The sequence below is a fragment of the Erpetoichthys calabaricus genome, chromosome 12 (genome assembly GCF_900747795.2).
Source record: "Erpetoichthys calabaricus chromosome 12, fErpCal1.3, whole genome shotgun sequence".
Lineage (NCBI taxonomy): Eukaryota > Metazoa > Chordata > Cladistia > Polypteriformes > Polypteridae > Erpetoichthys > Erpetoichthys calabaricus.
Genome location: NC_041405.2, coordinates 161,068,752 through 161,092,543, shown reverse-complemented (window position 1 = coordinate 161,092,543; position 23,792 = coordinate 161,068,752). Strand labels below are relative to the sequence as shown.

General features: G+C 41.7%; 1 protein-coding gene across 2 annotated transcripts in view; it reads left to right on the top strand.

Moving 5' to 3' along the window:
- The window catches only part of csnk1g2b (casein kinase 1, gamma 2b), a 193,804-nt gene that overhangs the window by 154,988 nt on the left and 15,024 nt on the right, over positions 1–23,792 (top strand). For both annotated transcript variants that reach the window (XM_028816647.2, XM_028816646.2), the window contains exons 5-9: positions 1,228–1,462; positions 6,332–6,417; positions 8,056–8,140; positions 16,123–16,271; positions 19,186–19,266. In XM_028816647.2, the coding sequence (XP_028672480.1) occupies positions 1,228–1,462; positions 6,332–6,417; positions 8,056–8,140; positions 16,123–16,271; positions 19,186–19,266 (636 nt within the window). The remainder of the gene's footprint in view (positions 1–1,227; positions 1,463–6,331; positions 6,418–8,055; positions 8,141–16,122; positions 16,272–19,185; positions 19,267–23,792) is intronic.

The following is a 23,792-nucleotide window of genomic DNA, read 5'->3' as shown; positions in this document are numbered from 1 at the left end:
GCAGTGCGTCTGATAGTTCCACTCGCAGATCTTTTTGATGTAATCTGAGATAGTTGAGACGCGCACCCTCTGTTTTAATATACGCATCCACGATGTACTGTTGGAATAGTTTTCTACTGGAGTGCAAAATACTAAATGTATTCCTCATTGCTAATCTGTACGTGTAAAATTGGCATTGAGTAGGCCTTATCGCTTAGCGGTTCTTTTATCAGGAACATGTTGTAAATCTTTGTGCCAGCCAATGTCTCCGTAAGGGAATAAAAGTAGGTAATAAACCATAGGATCGCAATTCATATTGAGCATGGAAATCTGTTTACAGGAGTTGCCTATGGGATAGATGCAAATGTCCCTTTCGGCAGGCGTTTCGCCATCTTCTCTGACGAAAATCGCAGCAACATCAGTGTGACATGTTGGGGCATTGTATCGTCGTAAATCCTGCCCAGGGTTTTCCTTGAAAACCATTCATACAGATGCTGTTGGATTGGACTGAGCGATTTCATGCATGTGTTTGTATGATTTAGCGAAGGGGTTGATGGTTCTGAGCATGGAATCTAGCTGGAGAAGTACATTTTCACTGCATACAGAGTTTGCTTTATTTTGTGAGTGTATTTCAGTAGCTTGCGCTGTGTCAAAAACATACAACTGTCCATATCCTGGAGAGGTAGAAGTGTTAGCGTATAGTGGAGAGATTTGGTGATAAATTTGCCCGTGTATTTTAAAATAGTGTGGTCCGTGGTCAGGAGGTTGAGTTATCTGTGCACCCATGGAAGCAAACGCTAGAGAAGAGTTGTATTCTCGAATGTGTTCACGATCATTTTTAGCTTCTGATGTTTGCTGTATAAGAAGCTGTTGTAAAGACACAGAAAAGTTTTATTGCAGGAATCACACTGGAAGAATGTGGAGAAGGGTTTGGAGGAGGACGAATAGGAATCAAGAAATGCCGCGTCGGCTGCGTGTGGGCGGGACCGGTTTTGAAGTGGAAGCAGAACGAACCAGAAGAGAAATATATAGAAGAGATTCTTCTTAGATGCACAGTCAATTGAAGTTTAGCAACTAAGCATTTCACTTCATATTGTACTATATGTGTAATTTGTATGTGACAAATACAATTCAATTTGATTTGATTTGAAAGTAACCACCTTACATTTGAAAAAGAGCCAGAGGCAATAATCCATTGCCTCTTCCACAGTTTGATTCTATAAATTTGCGTTTTTCCTTGTCTTTCAGATAACGCGGATGGAGTACGTACATACCAAAAGTTTGATCTACAGAGATGTCAAGCCAGAAAATTTCTTGGTGGGACGGCCAGGAAGCAAAAGGCAGCACACAATCCACATCATTGACTTCGGACTCGCCAAAGAATACATTGACCCCGAGACCAAAAAACACATCCCATACCGGGAGCACAAAAGCTTGACGGGCACAGCGAGATACATGAGCATTAACACTCACTTGGGAAAAGGTGAGCAGTCCCTGACGTGTGTGGACCAGAATAACAGTACACCTGACACCTGTCTGCCTCCTGTGGCTCAGCAAGTACTGCTTACCTAAAATGTCAGTTACTCATTTGTTATGTAAGCTGTGGTCTTGACTTTGACATGTGGGGCACATTTGGGTTTATTCTCGAGTAGTGAAATGTTCATTTACTTCTAGGATGCTTGGCAGTGAAGCTCCACTAAAGGGCTTACCTTAGCAGATGACAGCCCTCAGGTGTACTCCCAAGTTTAGTTTGGCCCATCAAGTGGCATGTCTGCCGTTTTTCATTGATGGCACTGACTGATTCAGGCTTTACTGAGTAGTATCTTGTCATAGCCTTGAAGTGACACCCAGCTGGAAGGATCACAGTGCCTTCATCTGCCAGGCCATCTGTCAAAATGTGGGAGACATCCCCTTGTGAACCTGAAGAGCAGGGAACACTACATGCATGAACAACCATGGCAGTGTCGAACTCCACATGGTTGTATCCTTACTACTTGCAGATTTCAGGCCCTGATCCCTAATGTAGTGACATATGGCAAAATTGTCCCTGATTTTCTCCATGGTGAAAAATAAAGGTCACTATGTTCATCTGCTACTCCCATCCTGCAGGGAGAGCGGAGTATAATATTCATGGGCAGTCAGGCCTGCTCTCCCCCAAGCCCAATGATTCTCCCTGAATGCAGGTTAGTGCGATTAGGTGATGCCATTAACGATATAAAGGCTCTGCTCTTGTAGATGAAAGAACAGAGGATTAGTGGAAGAATAGAGCACTGATAAAATGAATCTTTGCCCACCTGTCCACACTTTTAGCTTTGCAGTGGGGTGAGTCCTGGGGCAGTCTGGACTCTCCTCAAAGCACGTCTTCCTATGCGTGGCATACATCTGCTCTATAAAAGCACTTTGTGAACCAGCAGGCATCAAACCCACCACCACTGCTCTCATGATGGGGAGCTACAGTGAACCTGCCACCGTCACACACTTCTGTCTATGGAAAAAGTAAATCCAGGTTTGGCTCGAATAGCTGGCTTTGGCCCCTCAAGTAACATTTCCTAGAACTGTCCAGCAGTCTTGTTGACATGTTTTTCCAACACGTCCATTCAGCTGTACGATGTCTGAGATGTGTCTGTCTTGTACAGCCTGTTTCAAATCCCCCCTCAGCATCTTGACAGAATTTAAATCCAGGGTTTGATTTGGCCATTTCAGAACTTTTAAGCAATTCCTTGGTGGATTTACTGATATGTTTTGGGTCGCTGACATGTTTCAAGGTTCACTTTTGGTTGAACTTCAATTATATGATGGATGGTCTAACATTATCCTCAAGCATTATCATGTGGTACAGTAAAGAATCAATAATGGATTCTGTGATGGTAAGCTATTAAATATGAACTTATGTTTATTTAACTTATACAATGGACTACAAAATGTTAATGTGACATTGTTATATAATCTCACATTTACGTGCAGGTACTGTTTAAATGAAGATCAGACCTTGATATGTTCACATATGTAAAAAAGGGAAAAAAAATTTCATGGGATGTACTTATTTGTTCACATGACTGTTCAACCAGAGAGAGATGGTTATGTAGGTGGTTTATGGTGGTCTCAGCTTATAGAATTACACATCTCTGCTGAGGGATCAATCATCAGTTAGTGGTGGGTTTTTACACCCTCATTATGCCTTTTCCAGGTCCTCTGTTGTTATTGAGAACTGTAGGATGTTTCAGCTTAAGGTTGACATGTAGCTCATACCTGTGTCTCATTTTAGTTTAAATTCGCTTAAATTGTTTGTGTTTTATAATTACAAGGACAGTAATATTGTTTCTGTATCAATTTATGTCAATTTGTTATGCAAATCAGTAATAAAGCATTAGGCGTTTTTAATGATTCTGCCATGAATGGACATTTTTAGTGCCAAGTTACATACAGAAACAGACAACCAAAGAAATGGAACTTATTCATAATCTGAGGTCTGCCTGTATGTATGTGTGTGTGTGTGTGTGTATATATATATATATATATATATATATATATACAGTGATCCCTCGCTATATCGCGCTTTGCCTTTCGTGGATTTTATATGTAAGCATATTTAAATATATATTGCGGATTTTTTGCTGGTTCGTGGATTTCTGCGGACAATGGGTCTTTTAATTTCTGGTACATGCTTCCTCAGTTGGTTTGCCCAGTTGATTTCATACAAGGGACGCTATTGGCAGATGGCTGAGAAGCTACCCAGTTTACTTTTCTCTCTCTCTTGCGCTGACTTTCTCTGATCCTGACGTAGGGGGATTGAGCAGGGGGGCTGTTCGCACACCTAGATGATATGGACGCTTGTCTAAAAATGCTGAAAGATTATCTTCACGTTGCTATCTTTTGTGCAGCTGCTTCCTGAAACGACATGCTGCACGGTGCTTCGCATACTTAAAAGCCAAACAGCCCTATTGATTTGTTTGCTTTTCTCTATCTATGTGACATTATCTGCTCCTGACGCGCACTCCTTTGAAGAGGAAGATATGTTTGCATTCTTTTAATTGTGAGATGGAACTGTCATCTCTGTCTTGTCATGGAGCACAGTTTAAACTTTTGAAAAAGAAACAAATGTTTGTTTGCAGTGTTTGAATAACGTTCCTGTCTCTCTACAACCTGTGTTTCTGCGCAAATCTGTGACCCAAGCATGACAATATGGTTTCTACTTCGCGGATTTTCTTATTTCGCGGGTGGCTGTGGAACGCAACCCCCGCGATGGAGGAGGGATTACTGTGTGTGTATATATATATATATATATATATATATATATATATATTTCATGTTAGGTAGAATGCCTAGTGAGGGCTGGGTGGTCTCGGGGCCAGGAACCCCTGCAGATTTTATTTTTTTTCTCCAGCCGTCTGGAGTTTTTTTTTCTGGCCATCAGACCTTACTTTTATTTTATGTTCGTGTTCCCTAATTTTAATTCTTATTTATTTTGTCTTTTTTTGTCTTTCTTGAGCTGCATTATTTTGTATGAAAAATCACAGCTGGTGTGAGTGAGTCGCTAAACTGTTTTGGGATTCCACCTAACAGAACGACACGTGGAAGAGCATCCCGAAGCAACCGCAGGCTCCCAGCGCTGTAGCAGTTCGCCATAAAAGCGAATCCGAAAAGATTGTGGATATGCCATAAGTTCCTGCCATTGATGGGTGATGCAAGGAAAATTATAAATGCAGAGCACAGTATTACTTGGCCACTAACCTGGCCCCAACCCTGCCTGACTGCTGTGTCTGTGTATAGGAGAGCGGCAGATCCCGCTACAATAAATAACTGTGCTGGTCCAGTTTCAAGCTGAATAAAGCTGGTGTCGCTAAAGTACTGAGACTCAGCCTTGTGTTTCGGGGTGCATGACAGGGACTCGCGCATTACAGCACACACACATGGTCACCATGCTACAGTAAACAGTGTACGCTCATACAGATGTTGACTATATGAGTGAGGCACACCAACTGAGACTGAGCATGGGAGATGATTACCCACAATCCCACAGCGAGAGAGAGAACCATCAGCTCAGTTCTAATCACGTATGCAGATAAAGCGTATACAGACTACTCGTATTGCAAGACCTTGCTCGTTTATCAAATCAAAATTTATCAAAAATTTTAGCTTGTCTTGCAAAACACTCGCAGACCAAGTTACTCGCAATCCAAGGTTCCACTGTATATACACACACACATTTTATATATATATATATACAGTGCATGTGCTTTCTAAAATTTTTTTATTTTTAATAAATTTGCAAAAATCTCTAAACTTTTTTCACATTGTCATTATATGGGGTGTTGTGTGTAGAATTCTGAGGAATAAAATTAATTTAATCCATTTTGGAATAAGGCTGTAACATAACAAAATGTGGAAAAAGTGATGCGCTGGGAATACTTTCTGGATGCACTGTATATGTATATACTGGTGGGTTCCCCCTGTCCACTTCGCACGCCAGCCACTTTGCGTCTCTGTCGCTCGTGTTGTGAAGAGGCAGGCAGAATGCACCCCAAGGAGATGCGGTTGCTCCTCTAAAACCCCTTCTTAAACAATGTTGCAATGGGAAACAAATAGTTGGGTTTTTTTTTAACCTCCTCTTTGCTCGATCAGCTGCTGGCTTGTTGCTGCTGACGGTGCCGCGTGATCTGCATCTCGCACGACGCTTTGTACATTTAAAAGCCTGTACAGCAGATGTCCTACTGCTTGTGTTTTATTTCCAGCCCCAGACATGGTTAAATCTCTTGGCACAAAGTCTCATTTTGCAGGACGTGAGTTCTTTGATATTTTGTAGTTTATAATTTAAAAAAGAAATAAGAATCTGAAAATCTAACAACATCACATTCAAGTTCGATTAAATTCTGAAAAGAATGATACCAAACATACGTATGTAGTGTTTACAATAAGCCTGATTTAAAGCGTGACAAAAAACGTGACATTAAAAACGACATCGTCATATAGAGTAGATGTAGATATAGATTTTATATATATATATATATATATATATATATATAATATATATATATATATATTATACACACACACACAGTGTGCTGTGTGTGTGTGTGTATTTCCCCTAAATTGATGTTGGAAACAGGATTTTGTATTCACCTTCCTTAATGGTGTCCAGGCTCCATTGTACTTTGATCACACAATTCGTGTGGGTCTTCTGAACCTGTGCCTTCTCCCTGTTCTTGTATGTCACAATATGGCTTAGAGCACTCTATAGTTGCACTGAGTGGAATGGTGGATAGGTTACTAGTCAGAAAAAGTGAATGATGATGTGCTTCATAAGACAGATTTTATACAACACTTTCTTCGTTTTATTTTTTTGTTTCGACAGAACAAAGCCGAAGAGATGACTTGGAAGCATTAGGACACATGTTTATGTATTTCCTTCGTGGTAGCCTCCCTTGGCAAGGTTTAAAGGTGGGTAACAGTTGTTCATCGTAGTTATCTAGGAGCCCATGTGAATAACTCTTCGCAATGGAATCCCTTTTTCAATAAATCCATTTTTATTTTATATTTTACCATTCACACAGTACACTATCACAAAGTTGTTGTGGAAAAGAGGATGACCGCAGAATTGGATACCATTATGAAACATCCCCTCCAAGTGGCGCTGTCTTGGCGCTCTTTTAACCACAGTGATGTGCTAAGAAGCAGCTTTGGGGGGCTTTTCTGCCCACTGTTATCAGGCAATTCAATGCTTCCACCAAATGTACTTGTTAAGTTTAGTTTAATTTATTTGATTGATTGATTGTCTGTATTAATAATTTGTCACGAGTCTATATCCTTGTTTTTTATGTTTCTGCTGCTGCTTGCATTTGAATTTCCCATGGGATTAAGAGAAAAGCCAAGCAAAATGACACCTTCATTTTCTCTACATTCATAATGGCTAACGCGGTACAACACCCTAGTATTCCATGGGATTAATAAAGTTTATCTAATCAACTTTTTGTTTGGAAATGGATATATTCAGTAAGTGTTAAAACTTGTTTTCATTTTTGCGCTGTTGTCCCTACAAGACCTCAGTTTTAAACTGCAAAAATAGGGACAATTGTTTTTTTAAACTTTATTAAACAAAATGCTTCACCTAAGAAAAACAGTGGCTTGTGGCAAACACAGCTGTGGAGTCGGTGCACAAAACCTTTGGCTCTGATTCCACAGTCTCTGGTACCACCAACTCTAACTCTGACTGCTGTCTTTGTAATTAGACTCGTACATTTACTGTTTTAATTGAAAGCACATAACATACAAGATGCACGGCATCTCTGCCATTGTCAATCATCAGGCTACTTTTTAAACACCCTAACGTGTTAAAGTTCAGGTTTAAAGGCTGTAGGCAATGTCGCTTTGGCATGTTTATATAATTTTATTATATAACATTTACAAAATTAAAGAGGCTTTGCTTTTACCAAGAGGCTTGAAGAAAAAATTGCTTAATTGAATAGGAATAAGTGAAATTGGAAATTTTAACACATTATAGTACAATTTACATTAAGTCAAAGTTGGAAAAATTTTAGTGACTTCTGTAACCCAATAATTCCGACTCCACTGCCCCAGTTTCAAGTTAATGTATAGCATGATTTAAAAAGTACCAAAGTTAAACCTGCAATCTGTAATTAAAGGTTATCTTTAGAGCTTCTTAAAAATGTTTTGCTTGTGTAAAAGTAAAAGCCAACTAGTGAGGCTTCAAAGATTGTTGCCTTTTGTGCAGTAAACAGCACATGATTCCCATTACTTGTGCACTACACTTTTGCTGAGTTGCTTAAAGCCAAGCAAAATGACACCTTTTATTGGCTAACTAAAGATTACAATATGCAAGCTTTCGAGGCAACTCAGGCCCCTTCTTCAGGCAAGATGTAAGATGTAGATGCCTGAAGAAGAGGCCTGAGTTGCCTCGAAAGCTTGCATATTGTAATCTTTTTAGTTAGCCAATAAAAGGTGTCATTTTGCTTGGCTTTTCTCTACATTCATAATGGCTAACACGGTACAACACCCTAGTACTACTGAGTTGCTTAAAATATTTATTTTGTCTTTTTTTGTTTTTTTTTTTTTTTACAGGCTGACACATTGAAAGAGAGATATCAGAAGATTGGGGATACTAAACGAGCGACGCCAGTCGAAGTTCTATGTGAGAACTTTCCTGGTGAGTTTGAGATGCCTGCAAAGTGATTAAACAAAACTGACATAACTTGCAACTGAAGTTGGTGCTGCGATCACACAAGTTGTCCCTGATTTTGTTCAGTGGGTGTTTGTTTGAGTGAGGTCTTCCAAGTAGTGGCTGAGCTGTCTTGTTCATTTCCCTATTAATGCAGAATCCCACCCGTGCTACATGACCACTTTAGTCCACGTTAATAAGAGTGTGTCTGTGTGTCCATCTGGTTTCTGTGTCTCTGTAATCCCAAAAGATAGTAAACCACAAACATTTATAGTAATAACATGCATTGTATTTGTCACTCCAACAGATGGCACATCCCAAACACTAGCACTGCTTTACAAATCCCCATTGCATGGTGAACTGCAAACGTTAACGCTGTGGTCTGCAGTGATTACTTGGAAGAGCTGTGGTTGTTCTAAACTTTGTCCATTTCAGAATTATGGAGGTCACGGTGTTCTTGTGAACCTTTAAAGCTGCAGATTTTTTTGTAGGTTTGGAGGATAATTACGCTCAGATGAGCCCTTAAGCACATGTGTGACACTAGTTTAATAAAGTCTACTTCAAACCATAATTCACATTTCTTTTTTACTTTATTCCCCAAGTAGTCTGAAGAATGTAAAAACAAAGACAGTGACGCACTCCACTAGCCAATCACAGGCTATCCCCTTGTGTCTGCTGTGCTGCTGTCTTCTAGCACAGAGTGAGCAAGAGAGGAGGGTGACGATGCGGGTTCTGACTTCTGGGAGCTCTTGAACCCGACACCATCGGTAATGTCACCGATGAGCTAGGCAGTGAGGCACAACAGTGAAGGAACGGGATGCAAAAAAGTGCAAAGTGCTTTTATTTAAAACCAACAAAACAAGTGTTCAAATAAACAGTGCATCATCTCAAATCTTCAAATAAATAATCCATTAAAACAGAGGTGACATCGTGGAGGTTAAAATCTATTAGAAAAAAAACCTTTTAAAAACAACGAGGTTAAAACAATGGCTGGAAGCTGTCCCTTTAAACAAATCAACCCAGTGCCTTTCTTCTACTGGTGACTTCCCTGCTTCTCCCGTCCAGGCTATGCACCAGGGGAGCCACCCTACCTGCAGCTGACCTTCATTCTACCTTCTTCTTCTTCTTCTTCTGATGGTTTGTTCGCCTCACCGATCCCTGGCTCCGATGGGCTTCACTAAACCGCGACTTGGGCTCCCCAGTGACCAGGACGCTCACACTGGGGCTTTCACGTCCCAAGTCCCGACTCCCGCTGCCTTCTTGGCTTTATGCAGCGAGCCATCCTTCTTCCGGTCTTCATAAAATGCTCAGCGGGAGCGACCGCAATCGACTGCTCCTGAAACACCCAGGCTGCACTGCTCAGCTGCCCTCGAGCCTACGCTTGCTCGTTCATGCTCTCTTGCACCAGCTTTCCTCTCCCTGCTTCCTGCCGCCTTCTCCTGCAACCTCCGTTCATTTTTCCTTTTCTTTTTTCATTCCCCCCTCCTAGCCGCCTCGCGCTTCTATTTATCATGAGGACGTGGATCAGGTGTGGCACTCAGCAGCTCCAGGCAACAATTACGGATGTGGACGACTCCTGACCTGTGCACTTAAGCGAGGACCGCCCATATCATGAACTTCCCCGGGAACCGTTTCCGGCCTCACTACCACGCCCTCTCTATAAGCCGCGGAGATGGCGATTATTTATTTAAAAAGTGGCCTTTTTGACGTGAGCTGTGGACCCTCTGCGCCACAAGGAGGAATGGGCTGGGAAAGTGAAAGGCACCCTAATAACAAGAGGAGAATGCATGCAGCACAATTGAAACTGCAACCGGTGACATTTAAGCATCTTCCGTGTTTCCCTGAAAATAAGACCGGGTCTTGTATTCATTTTTTCTCCAAAAGATGCCCTAGGGCTTATTTTCAGGGGATACCTTCTATTTATTCATGTACAACAATATACATTTATCCAAACACATGTCGTCGTCTTCTGGAATATCATCATAACTCTCCACATTCAAACCCTGAATTCCAGCCAGAATTTCTTGCTACTCCTGCCATTTTTAGGATCCTCCGGGATCGATGTGCAGGCTTCGAAGTTTGATGAACGGTTCGATGTGGTGAAGCAAAATGCCGACGTGCAAATATATTCATGTTGCTGTGATATTTTAGTGTCGCATATTCCCCAAAGTAATGACATGATACATTTTAAAAGTTTCACATACCATCTTCTGTGCCATCTTTTTTTTTTTTTTTTTTTTTTTTTTTTGCACCTTCACAATACTATCAGAATGTATGGCGGCGTATTTGAGCCACAAAGAAAAAAATTAAGGGCATGGTGAAAAGGTCTATTTTGTGATTAAAGTGGAAATTTCAGCTTTAAACTCGAAATGTCCACTTTAACCTCGTAGTTTACTTTGTCATTAAAGTCGACCGTCGTAAACGTCATCTTAAAACCGACCCAGTTGTTAATCACTATGCGCTTCTGGGGCTTCCTCCTGACCTGACAGCAGCAGCAGGCAGCATCGCCACACACAACACATTACATTTATGATATTTCAGCTCTCTTTACATTTAGAATTCCTAGGTTTATACTTGATATCACTTTCATGATGTAATGCATTAAAATATGTATATTACATTTTACAGATAAATTGTTAACTTTATTTAAGTAAGGAATACTGTTAATAGTTACACATATGGGGTGGCAGAGCGGTAGCGCTGCTGCCTCGCAGGGAGTTACGTTCTGATCCCTGCCTGGAGTTTGAATGTTTTCTGGTGGGTTTCTACAGTGGGCTCAGTTTTCCATCCAAAGACATGAAGGTTTTGGGATTTGGTGAAGCTACAGTGACGCCAGTGTGTGTTTGTGTTCACCTTGCGATGAGCTGATGCCCCGTCCAGGGATTTTGTTTCTGTTTCGTGCCCGATGCTTGCTGGAATGGGTGCATCCCCAAATTGGTGGATGTAATCATTAAACATCCTGTTCAGAGATATTGTGGCAAGGTGTCCTCAGAATTTAATGGATGTTTCGGGCACACGCGTCACATCACGTGAAGTATAAACCTGGCCTTGGGCATCTTACTTTTCAGCTGACAATCTTGACTAGGGCTTATTTTCAGAGTAGGTCTTGTTTTCGGGGAAACACGGGACCAGTTTCATAAGGATAAATTGTGAAAAAAGTCTGAACTAATGACAGCTGCCCTAATTCAGGGTTTTCGTATGAAATGTAACAATTTACTTCATGATATAGAGGTACATAATAAACAAGAATAATTGCATCAAGTATTTGAAATATGAAAATGTCTGCTTCAGTTAAGTCTATATATTTTCAATAGCAATAGAAAACAAAAAAATAACATCATATTCACTTATCTTGAAATTGTGTAAAATGATACCCACATACTGTAATTATGTTTGAAATTTGTCCTCTGTGGTTAGGACCAACAGTCAAAAATATGGTTAAATTTCATATTACCAACCTCAAAATACATAAAATGATACCTTTGTGAATTTCCCCTTGGGATTAATAAAATCTATCTATCTATCTATCTATCTATCTATCTATCTATCTATCTATCTATCTATCTATCTATCTATCATGCCTATATTACCAATCCTCATTTATGTATTTTTTTTTTTTTTTTAAGTTTTATGAAAAGGAGTACCACATGCATTAATTAGGATAAGAAAATAATTTTATTCAAATGCGGTGGTACAAAAATGAATACACCCTATAACAAATTCCACCAGATGTTATATTTTGTGTGGCTTCCATGATTTTTAAGAACTGCACCAACTCTTCTAGACATGGTATGAACAGTTTGGCGACATGTCCATCTTTCTCCATTCTTGAAGAATGAGCTCTGTCAGAGCCTTGATGCTGGATAGAGAAAGATGCTCAGCCTGACTTTTTGGAACTCCATACAAGTTCCCTGTCGGGTTGAGGTCAGGTGATGTGCTTGGCCACTGAATCACGTTCAGCCTGTTCTTCCTCAGAAATACAGCAGTGGTCTTAGATGTATGTCTTTGGGTCATTATTATGGTGAAAGTGTACCCAGTGACCCAGGGCATGGAGACGTGGTAGCATCTTCTCCTTCAGTGCTTCACAGTATATCTCTGTATTCATGATGCCGTCCATGAAGTGCAATTCATACAAACACTCGTACAAACCCACAGAAGAATACTGGCACTTTCTGAAAAATGTTTTGGGGCTGTGCTTATTTATGCTGGGCACTCTAGCGCCATTGTACAAAGTAAAAAGGTTTCAGAGATTCCATCTTCCTATTTCGATGGTCCCAATAGTGAATGCTGATTTCGGTATAATACCGTTTTAACCTGAAGGGGCGGGGTTTTACGCCCATAGGAAGTGACCTCAGTGTTTGTTCATCCATTTCTATTACTCTGCTCTTGGGAAACAGATGCAACAAAAGTAAGTGGCAGTGTCACATTTAGTTCCTTCCCCATATTAACGCAGTCCATAAAATGCTCCCTATTCTTGTGTGTCTGACACATTTTCTTTAAAATCCCATTGTTTTTGTTTGTTTGCTGTCAAAGCTCATTTTATTTTTTATTTATTTATTTTTTTTCAAATGTCTGCAAAATATGTAATTTTTCCAAACATTTACATGGAACTGTACATCTGTATTTGTATTCGATTTGTCTGTATCTATGCCATGTGTTTAAACTAGGGGACTCTGCCCCCTGCTCACTTCGCTCGCCAATCCCCGTGTGGGCCCTACACACTAGTCATTTCCCGGATCTGCTGCTTGTGACAACAACGAATAGCAACTCTGTCTTTGATATCTCCATCTTTCGAATCTATTATCACTGACAATTCGTCACATGGTGGTTTATTATACAGAATCCCTCCTCCATCGCGGGGGTTGCGTTCCAAAGCCACCCGCGAAATAAGAAAATCCGCGAAATAGAAACCATATGTTTATATGGTTATTTTTATATTGTCATGCTTGGGTCATAGATTTGCGCAGAAACACAGGAGGTTGTAGAGAGACAGGAACGTTATTCAAACACTGCAAACAAACATTTGTCTCTTTTTCAAAAGTTTAAACTGTGCTCCATGACAAGACAGAGATGACAGTTCTGCCTCACAATTAAAAGAATGCAAACATATCTTCCTCTTCAAAGGAGTGCGCATCAGGAACACAGACTGTCAGAAACAGAGAGTAGAGAAAAGCCAAGCAAAATGACACCTTTTATTGGCTAACTAAAAAGATTACAATATGCAAGCTTTCGAGGCAACTCAGGCCCCTTCTTCAGGCAAGAGAGGAAAGCAAACAAATCAATAGGGCTGTTTGGCTTTTAAGTATGCGAAGCACCGCCGGTACAAAGCTGTTGAAGGCGGCAGCTCACACCCCCTCCGTCAGGAGCAGGGAGAGAGAGAGAGAGAGAGAGAAAAACAAAGTCAAAAATCAATACGTGCCCTTTGAGCTTTTAAGTATGCGAAGCACCGTGCAGCATGTCGCTTCACGAAGCAGCTGCACACACAAGGTAGCAACGTGAAGATAATCTTTTAGCATTTTTAGACGAGCGTCCGTATCGTCTAGGTGTGCGAACAGCCCCCCTGCTCACACCCCCTACGTCAGGATCGGAGAAAGTCAGCGCAAGAGAGAAAGAGAAAAGTAAGTTGGGTAGCTTCTCAGCCATCTGCCAATAGCGTCCCTTGTATGAAATCAACTGGGCAAACCAACTGAGGAAGTATGTACCATAAACTAAAAGACCCATTGTCCTCAGAAATCCGCGAACCAGCAAAAAATCCGCGATATATATTTAAATATGCTTACATATAAAATCCGCGATAGAGTGAAGCCGCGAAAGGCGAAGCGCGATATAGCGAGGGATCACTGTATGTGTGAGTGTGATCTTTCAGATTCATATCGAAATCCAAGAAAACTTCTTTGTCCGTGTTTTTCAGATAAATTTTGTGTAAAGTGCGATACTTTTGGACGTATGGATTTGTATCCATTATTGGCTGTAGAATTTCTAATACATCCAATCATTTAACTCTTTTGATTCTATGTTGCATCACTTCTCCGTGATCATAAATATAAATCTGACCGAATTGTGGTTTCTTCGAAATTAAACTTGTAGTAGCTTTAATTGTTGCGGGACCACAGATTCTCATAGCGTGTGGTCCTGAATCGTGAAATTCTACGTTTTGAGCATTGAATGATGCGAACATGAAGAGATTATTGTAGATTCAGATATTTTGCCTGTAGTGTTTGTGGATTTCACTTTCACCAAATAACAAATCTTTTATTTCTCACAGATAACCCTACTTTTCCCTGATGGCAACACGAATTAGATGATGTACAAATCTCTGACTTAAACTTTAAAGCCGAACAATATCTACATACTTCTGTCATATCACCTATGTACATATATTTGATCTCTTTTCGCTGTTCCGTTATTTCACTGAGTAATAATTTCTGTGTGTTAGCGCTAATGCAATCTTTACTATCAGTTTTTTTGAGACTTGCAAATTTTAGTACATTCATAATCGCTAACCTGCTCTGCATGTGTATCGCACCAACGTTTTTAACCTCTTTACAACGTTCTACTTTGTCTTCTACTCTTTGTCTTTTATTTCTACTCTTCTACTATTTCTCTTCTTCTACTATTCTACTCTTTGTCTTTTATGTGTCTTGCTTGGACTTGTTAGGTTTTCAATTCCACTTGGTCCGAGCTCATTATTACTTTCCTTATTTTCTGAATTTGCACTTAGATTATTATTGTTCTTTTTTGAATTCTTTTCTCTCCAATGCTTTTGGGCCTCTTTTCGACGCACTGCCCGTTCTTCATCGCTTAGTTGTTGACGTTTCATCTAGAACGCATTAAATTATTGTCTAGAAAAGGTCTACATCAAAGGAAACAAATAGATTGTATGTCTTGTATTAAAATGAGGAAAACATAAAAATGTATGAGCTGAGAGTATAGGAACTGTGTCTGATAATAGCATTCACACGAATGAGAGGTGAGTGGACCGTGGGCCTGGTTAAATCAGCTGGCACAAAGTCTCGTCTCGCGGGACTTGAAATTTTCTCTCTGAAAAAGTCTCATATCGTCCCAGGATTTTTTTATATAATAATAATAATTAATAATAATAATAATTCATTACATTTATATAGCACTTTTCTCAGTACTCAAAGCGCTATCCACACAGGGAGGAACCGGGAAGCGAACCCACAATCTTCCACATTCTCCTTACTGCAAAGCAGCAGCACTACCACTGCGCCACCTGTGAGGACAATAGAGAGATGACATCAGTCCAGAGAACTTTGACGTGAGACTCCAGTACAGAGAGGTGGTTCATGGAATACGGTGGGGGTGTTCATAACAAGGCTGGACCACCAGAGTGACAATTGAGATTTTCTAGATAATATACAGTAATGGTTAATAAAGAGTTTTTATAAGGGAACTGTGAGCAGACAACTTCATTAAGGTGGGCTGTGGAACATTTTGGAGGCCCCATTCCCTACCAAGGTTACCGATTTGTTGGTGAGTTTAACGTTTCTGCTCTTACCGGGATTACCTCTATGCTCATCAAATATTCAACCCTCCAATCAGATGAACATATTTAACACCACATTGCAGAATTCATTTCTTGCATTCAGACTTTGCTTTATGTTGATGGCGTGTTTGTTGTCATGTACGTTTGTGATGTTTTGTTAATCTGTCATTAAATGTGTTTGACTTGCCCTGCTCTGGGGCAGAGGTGTGGGTTACTGGTGCCATATAAAACAAAGTCAGCTTCTTATTGGGGTCTCCCTGTGTAGTTGACCGGGCATTGACTTATTGTTCAAGATGGATTCTTTAACCTTAACCTGGGCAGATGGTATGCTTCAAACCCCATAGGTGACTATGACATTTTCATGCATTAATCATTTCTATTTTGCTAGTTTCTGGTTACCCTACCAAAGTTTTGAATTTTCAAATTATCTTTTTCTTCTTTTTTTTTTCTTTGTTTTCCACAGAAGAGATGGCTATATACTTGCGATATGTGAGGAGGCTGGACTTCTTCGAAAAACCCGATTATGACTACTTAAGGAAACTGTTCACCGACCTTTTTGACAAGAATGGATTTGTGTTTGACTACGAGTATGACTGGGTGGGCAAGCCTCTAGTGAGTATCGTGGTTTTTGTTTGCCTTTGTGGCGCTTACTATTTGTTTTGTTTTTTTTTCCTAGTCTGTCCACATCTTAAGTTTGACTTAATTTTGGGTTCTGCCTTTGTGGAGTCTGCTTGTCCTGCTTGTGTTCGTTTAGTTTCCTTGAAAGATTTTGCTCCCTTGCTGCAATTCAAAGACATGCTATGGTCTTAATTCTAAATGGTCACTGTGTGTGTGGAAGCGAGTGGGCTCAGTCAGCAACTGGCATCCCATCCAGGGTTGGTTTTAACATTACCTTGCCATGTTTTGTGCCACCTTCACCACCCTCTCAGGGCTTTGTTCTTCAGCTGGGCAGGTACTACACCAGGATGTTATAGAGCCTCTGAGGCAGGATTCTTCTCTACGCTGTAGAAGGTAATGAGAAATGCAAGCTGTCATCTGATGTTTAAGGAAGTTAAAGGTGTTATCGAACCATCTCGACAAGAGCTGAGATATTTTACTTACAGTTCAGTTTCGTTAGAGATGGCCCCTCCTAGAAATGTAAAGCTGCTCACCCTCTCTGCATCATCTCATCCGATGTACAGTGGATATCAGAGTGATCTGCTACCTGACATCTCTGCCAGATCCTTGGTTTCGCTGACACTAAGGGGGTCAGATTGTGTTCCCAGCTCCACTGTGTCAGCAGGTGGACCTCTTGTCTGTAAGCCATCTAATCATTGTTGGTGATCAGGCCTACGATGGTGGTGTCAACAGCCAATTTAATGATGGAGATAGTGCACACAGTCATAGGATTTGGCTGAGTACACTACCCTGTTGAGTGCCTGTGTTGAAGACCAGCGTGGCGAATGTGATGCTGCCAGTCCATTTATGTTAGGGATCTGCCGGCTAGGAAGTCCAAAACACAGTTACAGAGGATCTCACCAAGTCCTCCATTGAGGAGTCTGGTGGTCAGCTTTATTGGTCAGTGTTAAATGCAGAGCCCATAGCCTACAGTCAGGGCTCTGGCTGGATGGTATGAAGTACAATGGCTAATTCATCATCTGTGAAGCGGTTGTAACAATAAACAAACAGGAGGTGTTCCAGACATTCTGGAATATTCCATTTAATGTGTCTAGGCGTCATTCTGTCAAAGTACTTCATCAAGATTGGAGTGACCTGCACTCATTTAGGCAGTCCATTTTTTGTTTGAGTAGACATACAGGTGCATCTCAATAAATCAGAGTATCATCGAAAAGTTAATTCAGTAATTCAGTTCAAAAAGTGAAACTCATATATTATATAGATTCATTACACACAGAGTGATATATTTCAAGCGTTTATTTCTTTTCATTTTGCTGATTATGGCCTACAGGTATTGAAAACTCCAAATTCAGTATCTCAGAAAATTAGAAGATTACATAAGATCTATAAAATAAAAAGATTTTTAATACAGAAATGTTGACCTACTGAAAAGTCTGCCCATGTTGGCACTCAACACGTAGTCGGGGCTCCTTTGGCATGAATGCCTGCATCAATGCGGCGTGGCATGGAGGCAATCAGCCTGTGGCACTGCTGAGGTGTTATGGAAGCCCAGGATGCTTCGATTGCGGCCTTCAGCTCGTCTGCATTGTTGGCTCTGCTGTCCCTCATCTTCCTCTTGATAGATTCTCTATGGGGTTTAGGTCAGGCGAGTTTGCCGGCCAGTCGAGCACAGTGATACACACCATGGTCATTAAATCAGGTACTGGTACTTTTGGCAGTGTGGGCAGGTGCCAAGTCCTGCTGGAAAATGAAATCAGCTTCTCCGTAAAGCTTGTCAGCAGAGGGAAGCATGAAGTGCTCTAAAGTTTCCTGGTGGACAGCTGTGCTGACTTTGGACTTGATAAAGCTCAGTGGACCAACACCAGCAGATGACATGGCTCCCCAAATCATCACTGACTGTGGAAATGTCACACTGGACCCTCAAGCAACTTGGATTCTGTGCGTCTCTCCACTCTCCCTCCAGACTCTGGGACCTTGAATACCAAATGAAATGCAAAATTGATGTTCATCTGAAAAGAGGACTTTGGACCACTGAGCTGTTAACAGTTCTGTCCGTTTTCTCCTTAGCCCAGGTAAGACGCTTCTGACGTTGTCTCTGGTACAGGAGTGGCTTGACACAAGGAATGCTGTGACAGTTGTAGCCCAAGTGTCGTGGCTCTTGAAGCACTGACTCCAGCCGCAGTCCACTCCTTGGGAATCTCCTCCAAATGTTTCATAGTCCCCTCAAGGCTGCGGTTATCCCTGTTGCTTGTGCACCTTTTTCTTCCATCACATTTTTTTCCTTCCACTCAACTTTCCATTAATTTTCTTGGATGCAGCACTCTGTGGACAGCCAGCGTCTTTAGCAGTGAGCTTTTGTGGTGGAGGGTCTCAATGACGGTCTTCTGGACCACTATCAAGTCAGCAGTCTGATGGTGTGGCCTACTGAACCAGACTGAGAGACCATTTCAAGGCTCAGGACCCCTTTGCAGGTGTTTTGGGTTAAGAGTGGAGTGGGACACCAGGGGTCTACAATAGTGACCTTTTTCACAATATTTTAATTTTGGGTTTTCATTAGCTATAAGCCATAATCAGCAAAATGAAAAGAAATAAACACTTGAAATATATCACTCTGTGTGTAATGAATCAATATAATATAGGAGTTTCACTTTTTGACTTGAATTACTGAAATTAACTTTTCGATGATTTATTGAGATGCACCTGTATTGTTGTCCTGTAGAAGCGGGCAGTGACCACAGGTTCCCTCAGCCAGATGTTAAAGATGTCACTGAAGACGTCCGCACAATGTACTTGTAGATTAGTTTATAAAGACGAGTTTGGTGGCCGTGTTAATTAAATCTTTGAGGTTCGCCTTCTCCTTGGTGGTGGCCACTCTTACTGACTGTTGTGTTTTCTTTCAATGACCTAGCCTACCCCAATTGGTCCCATGCCCCCAGAAGTACCTCTTCCACCGAACAAGGACAAAGCACAACAGCCAACCAAAAACCAGGTATGTTCATCATATTGTGGAATCTGGGGGCTGTTTTCCACTATAAATTATGAGGATCTTATTGTTAATAACCAAACACTGTGGTAAAATGCCTGAAACTGAAGGTTAGCTTTTTCTTTATTTTTTAATCTCTTTGAAAAAATATACGCAATGATCCAGAACAGTAATGGAGGTTTTGAGGCACACTGAGCATTTCATTTATTTTTCATATACGTTGCATTTTAAAGATGGACAGCCCCAGGTTTGTGATCAGTGGCGTAGCCGGGGGGGGGGTTGGGGTTGGCAAGGGGAGACATCTGTCCCCGGGTGCAGCATCCCCATTTCCCTTCCCCATTGCATTTTGGCAAACAAGTGGGGGCGCAAAATCTTCAGTTGTCCCCAGGAGCTGAAAACCCTAGCTACGCCTCTGTTTGTGATCTGCCATTTAGTTCTTTTGCATTTTAATAATTCATGCGACTCTCTTTGTTTTTAAGCACTTTTGTGGGAGATAAAAAACAGAATGAAGTTTTGCATTGGGCAGCTGAACCAGCCAAGGGTGGTCAATAGGTGGGATCATCTCAGTCCTTCTGAGATGCAAACAGAGAAGGATAAACAGCCTGTGTGACTCACACGATGCACGGTGCTTGTATGTTACCTGCTTTGGGTTTGCTTAAAATACCAGAAGTTAAAAATTCCATTGACACCAATTCTGATGTTTATACGCATACCTGAGGGGGAAGGAATTTTGTGCTGACAACACAACTGAAGAATTTGGTGTTCACGCTTTGGACGTCCTCCTAGCCAGCAAATGGTGTGCTGTTGTCTCCTTGCAGTGGCATCGTTTAGGCATGCAGGTGCCAGTCAAAAATAACTTTGTTATCCAGAAATGGATGGTCATCTTCTAAATTATAAAGGACAGTGACGTGGAGCTAAAAGCAATGTTGTGTACTTTGGGAGATTTCAGTAAAAGTGAATGGCGGTGTCATGATGGCTTGTGTGATAGATAATTCATTCCCAGGGTTCAGTGGATTATACCAAGTTTTTCTTCTGTCTAGAGTTGGCACTTTTTCCTCTGTATTTTGATTTTAGTAATTTTTTCTCTGGGGTCCTGGAGGACTATGACAGCTTTAGGTTTCTTGTTGTAGTTAATCTTTAATTTAAACTGCTTGTCTTCCTGTTTTCAGTTTTTCAATGTTTCAGTTTTCACCCCATGGTGGAACCACTTAGTTCTTCTCCTGCTTAAGTCAGATCTTTCATTTAAAAGAATTGGGCAGTTGGAGTATTGATTTCCTTAAACAAGCAGTGTTTAATAGCAGTGCCTTTCACAGAGCCCACCACATCAGGGTACTTTAGATAGCACGGTAATTACAATTCATGTTAGTAAAATGACAGTGCGAAGTGATTGAAACATGACAACTCACAGAGAAATTAAGATTTGAAAGACTGCACTGTGCATTCAGTGCAAATTAAAAAGTTTTCATTGCCTTGTAAGTGTGCAGATTTTACATAACATGGAATCGCAGTGAATTTAGTTTTGTTTTTTGTTTTTTTTTACACTGACTAGCAGAAAAAACACTCTATAAAGTTAAAGTGAAAACAGACCAGTAAGGGAAAACCTCTGATCACAGGTTCAGCACTACCTTCATTCACATAGGCCCTGCCGACTCCAGCAATATGTGTGTGTGTGTGTGTGTAGAAACTGCTCAAAAAATTAAAAGAACACATTAAAAACGCATCACTGCTGGCAATCTCTACTGATATGGACTGGGTAATGTGTTAGGAATGAAAGGATGGCACATCATTTGATGGAAATGAAAATTATCAACTTACAGAGGCTGAATTCAAAGATACCCCGAAAAACAACGGGAACAAAATGATACGTCAGGCAGGCAAGTCCATTTGGCCGAAATTTCATTGTAGCAACTCCAAATCGTACTCGGTAGTTTGTATGGCCCCCCACCACCTGAGAACGTCCTAATGAGATGACGGATGGTGTCCTGGGGGATGTCCTCTCAGATCTGGACCAGGGCATCACTGAGCTCCTGGACAGGCTGAGGCGGCGGATGGACCCAAACATAATGTCCCACCCAGAGGTGTTCTACTGGATTGAGGTCAGGTGAGTGAGCGTATGGGGGGGCCAGTCGATGGTATCAATTCCTTCATCCCCTCACCACATGAGCCTGGGCATTGTTGTGCACCAGGAGGAACCAGCATAGGGTCTGACAATGGGTCCAAGGATTTCATCCCGATACCTAATGGTAGTCAAAGTGCCGTTGTCTAGCCTGTAGAGGTCTGTGTGTCCCTCCGTGGATATGCCTCCCCAGACCATCACTGACCCACCACCAAACTGGCGGTAGCAGGCAGCATAACATTCTCCACGGCTTCTCCAGACCCTTTCATATCTGTCACATGTGCTCAGGGTGAACCTGCTCTCATCTGTGAAAAGCACAGGTAGTCCGTGGTAGACCTGACAATTCTGATATTCTATAGAAAATGCCAATCGAGCTCCATGGTGCCTACTAGAGGACGTCAGGCCACCCTCATGAAGTCGCTTTCTGATTGTTTGATCAGAGACATTCACACCAGTGGCCTGCCTGACTGCTGGAGGTCATTTTGTAGGCTGTGCCAGTGCTGATCCTGTTCCTCTTTGCCCAAAGGAGCAGATACCGGTGGGTCCTGCTGATGAGTTAAGGACCTTCTACGAGGGGCCCTGTCCAGCTCTCCTAGAGTAACTGCCCGTCCGTCTCCTGGAATCTCCTCCATGCCCTTGAGACTGTGCTGGGAGACACAGCAAACCTTCTGGCAATGCCATGTATTGATGTGCCATCCTGGAGAATTTGGACTACCTGTGCCAGCTCTGTAGGGTCCAGGTATGGCCTCATGCTACCAGTAGTGACACTGAGCGTACACAAATGCAACACGAGTGACAAAACAGATGAGGAGGGAAAAATGTCAGTGGCCTCCCTCCACCTGTTAAATCACTCATTCCTGTTTTGGGGGTCATCTCATTGTTGGCCCTCTAGTGCCCCAAAGCAGCCGAAACTGATGAACAAGCCGCTCTGCTACTTCACTGAACAGATCAACAGCCCACAAGTGTGAATTGACTTGATGTGATACTCTCATTAAAAAGTGTTCTTCATTTTTTTGAGCAGTTTATATACACAAACATACATACGTGTGTGTGTGTATATATGTATATTTAAATAAAATATTGTTGACTGAGGGAGTAATCTGGTCACGGAGAAAGTGTTGGTATGCCAACCGGGTTGCCCCTTTTAATATTTACAGTCTTTAACCAAAACAGACTTTCGATGGCGCATTCAATAAAGCAAAAATTAAGTAAGAGTGTGGTGTAGCAGGGCCACTTTTTAAATAAATAATCGCCGCACTTGCGGCTTAGTGAGGAGGCGTGGTAGTGTGACTGGAGCAGGTTCCTGGGTGAATTTATGATGCGGGCGGTCCTCGCTTAACTGCACAGGTGAGGAGTCGTCCGCATCCGTAATTGATGCTGGGAGCTGCTGATTGCCACACCTGATCCACAAAGGAGAAAGTCGGTGAGAGAGAGCGAGAGGAAGCGAGCGAGCACAGGCTCGTGCTGATTGCAGGCAGCTGGGAGAGGCGAGCCCGAGTGGGGTGTTTGGCCGGCACCCGAGGGCCGACGGTAGTGGTCGCTCCTGCTGAGTGCTTGTTTGGAGCAGGAGTGACCGGGAGAAGGTTGGCTCACCGCAGCGAAGGCAGCGGGAGTTGAGGACTTGGGAAGTGGAAGCCCCAGCGTGAGCGTCCTGGTCACTGGGGAGCCCAAGTCTCAGTCTGGGTGAGACATTGTTTTAACCTCGTTGTTTTTAATGGATTTTTTCTATCGTGTTTTAACCTCCACCTTTCACTTGTTTTTATGGGATTATTTATTTGAAGTTTTGAGACATTGCACTATTTATTTGGACACTTTGATTTTTGTTGTTTTTAATAAAAGCACTTTGCACTTTTGCACCATCAGCTTTGCTTCATTATTGTGCCTCACTGTCTAGCTCATCAGTGACCTTACTGACGGTATCGGGTTCAGAGCTTCCAGAAGCAAGATGGCAGCATGGAGCAGAACCCGCATCGTCACAAAGAGGCTTCTTTGATCTTTTTCTCTAATACTTCAATTTCAGGTAGGAGCGACAGTCGTCAGTCTGTTCTCTCCTGAGTAAGACGTGCCATTCCGGGATGTCTGTCTCTTATAGCGGAGGGACAGCAAGTGGCAGAGTCAGGTTGCCTCTGTGGACAGTTTCTCAGTGTCGTGAGAGACGAGGGAGATGTTACCATCACCAACCACACTCCCTTGTGTCCCAAAGTAGGATCATTCAGAAGCACACACATGACAATTTATAAGATTTATCTAAGATACCATAGTAGCATAGAACACAGAAGTATGTCTGTTCTATGCAGCAAACACCTTTATGCCAACGTTTCTTTGTTAAGCAAAGGATTTATAGGATATTCTAGTCAAACAGAGGCTTCATTTATATACACCTAATACCAACATGAAGGTTAGGTAGAGACATGCC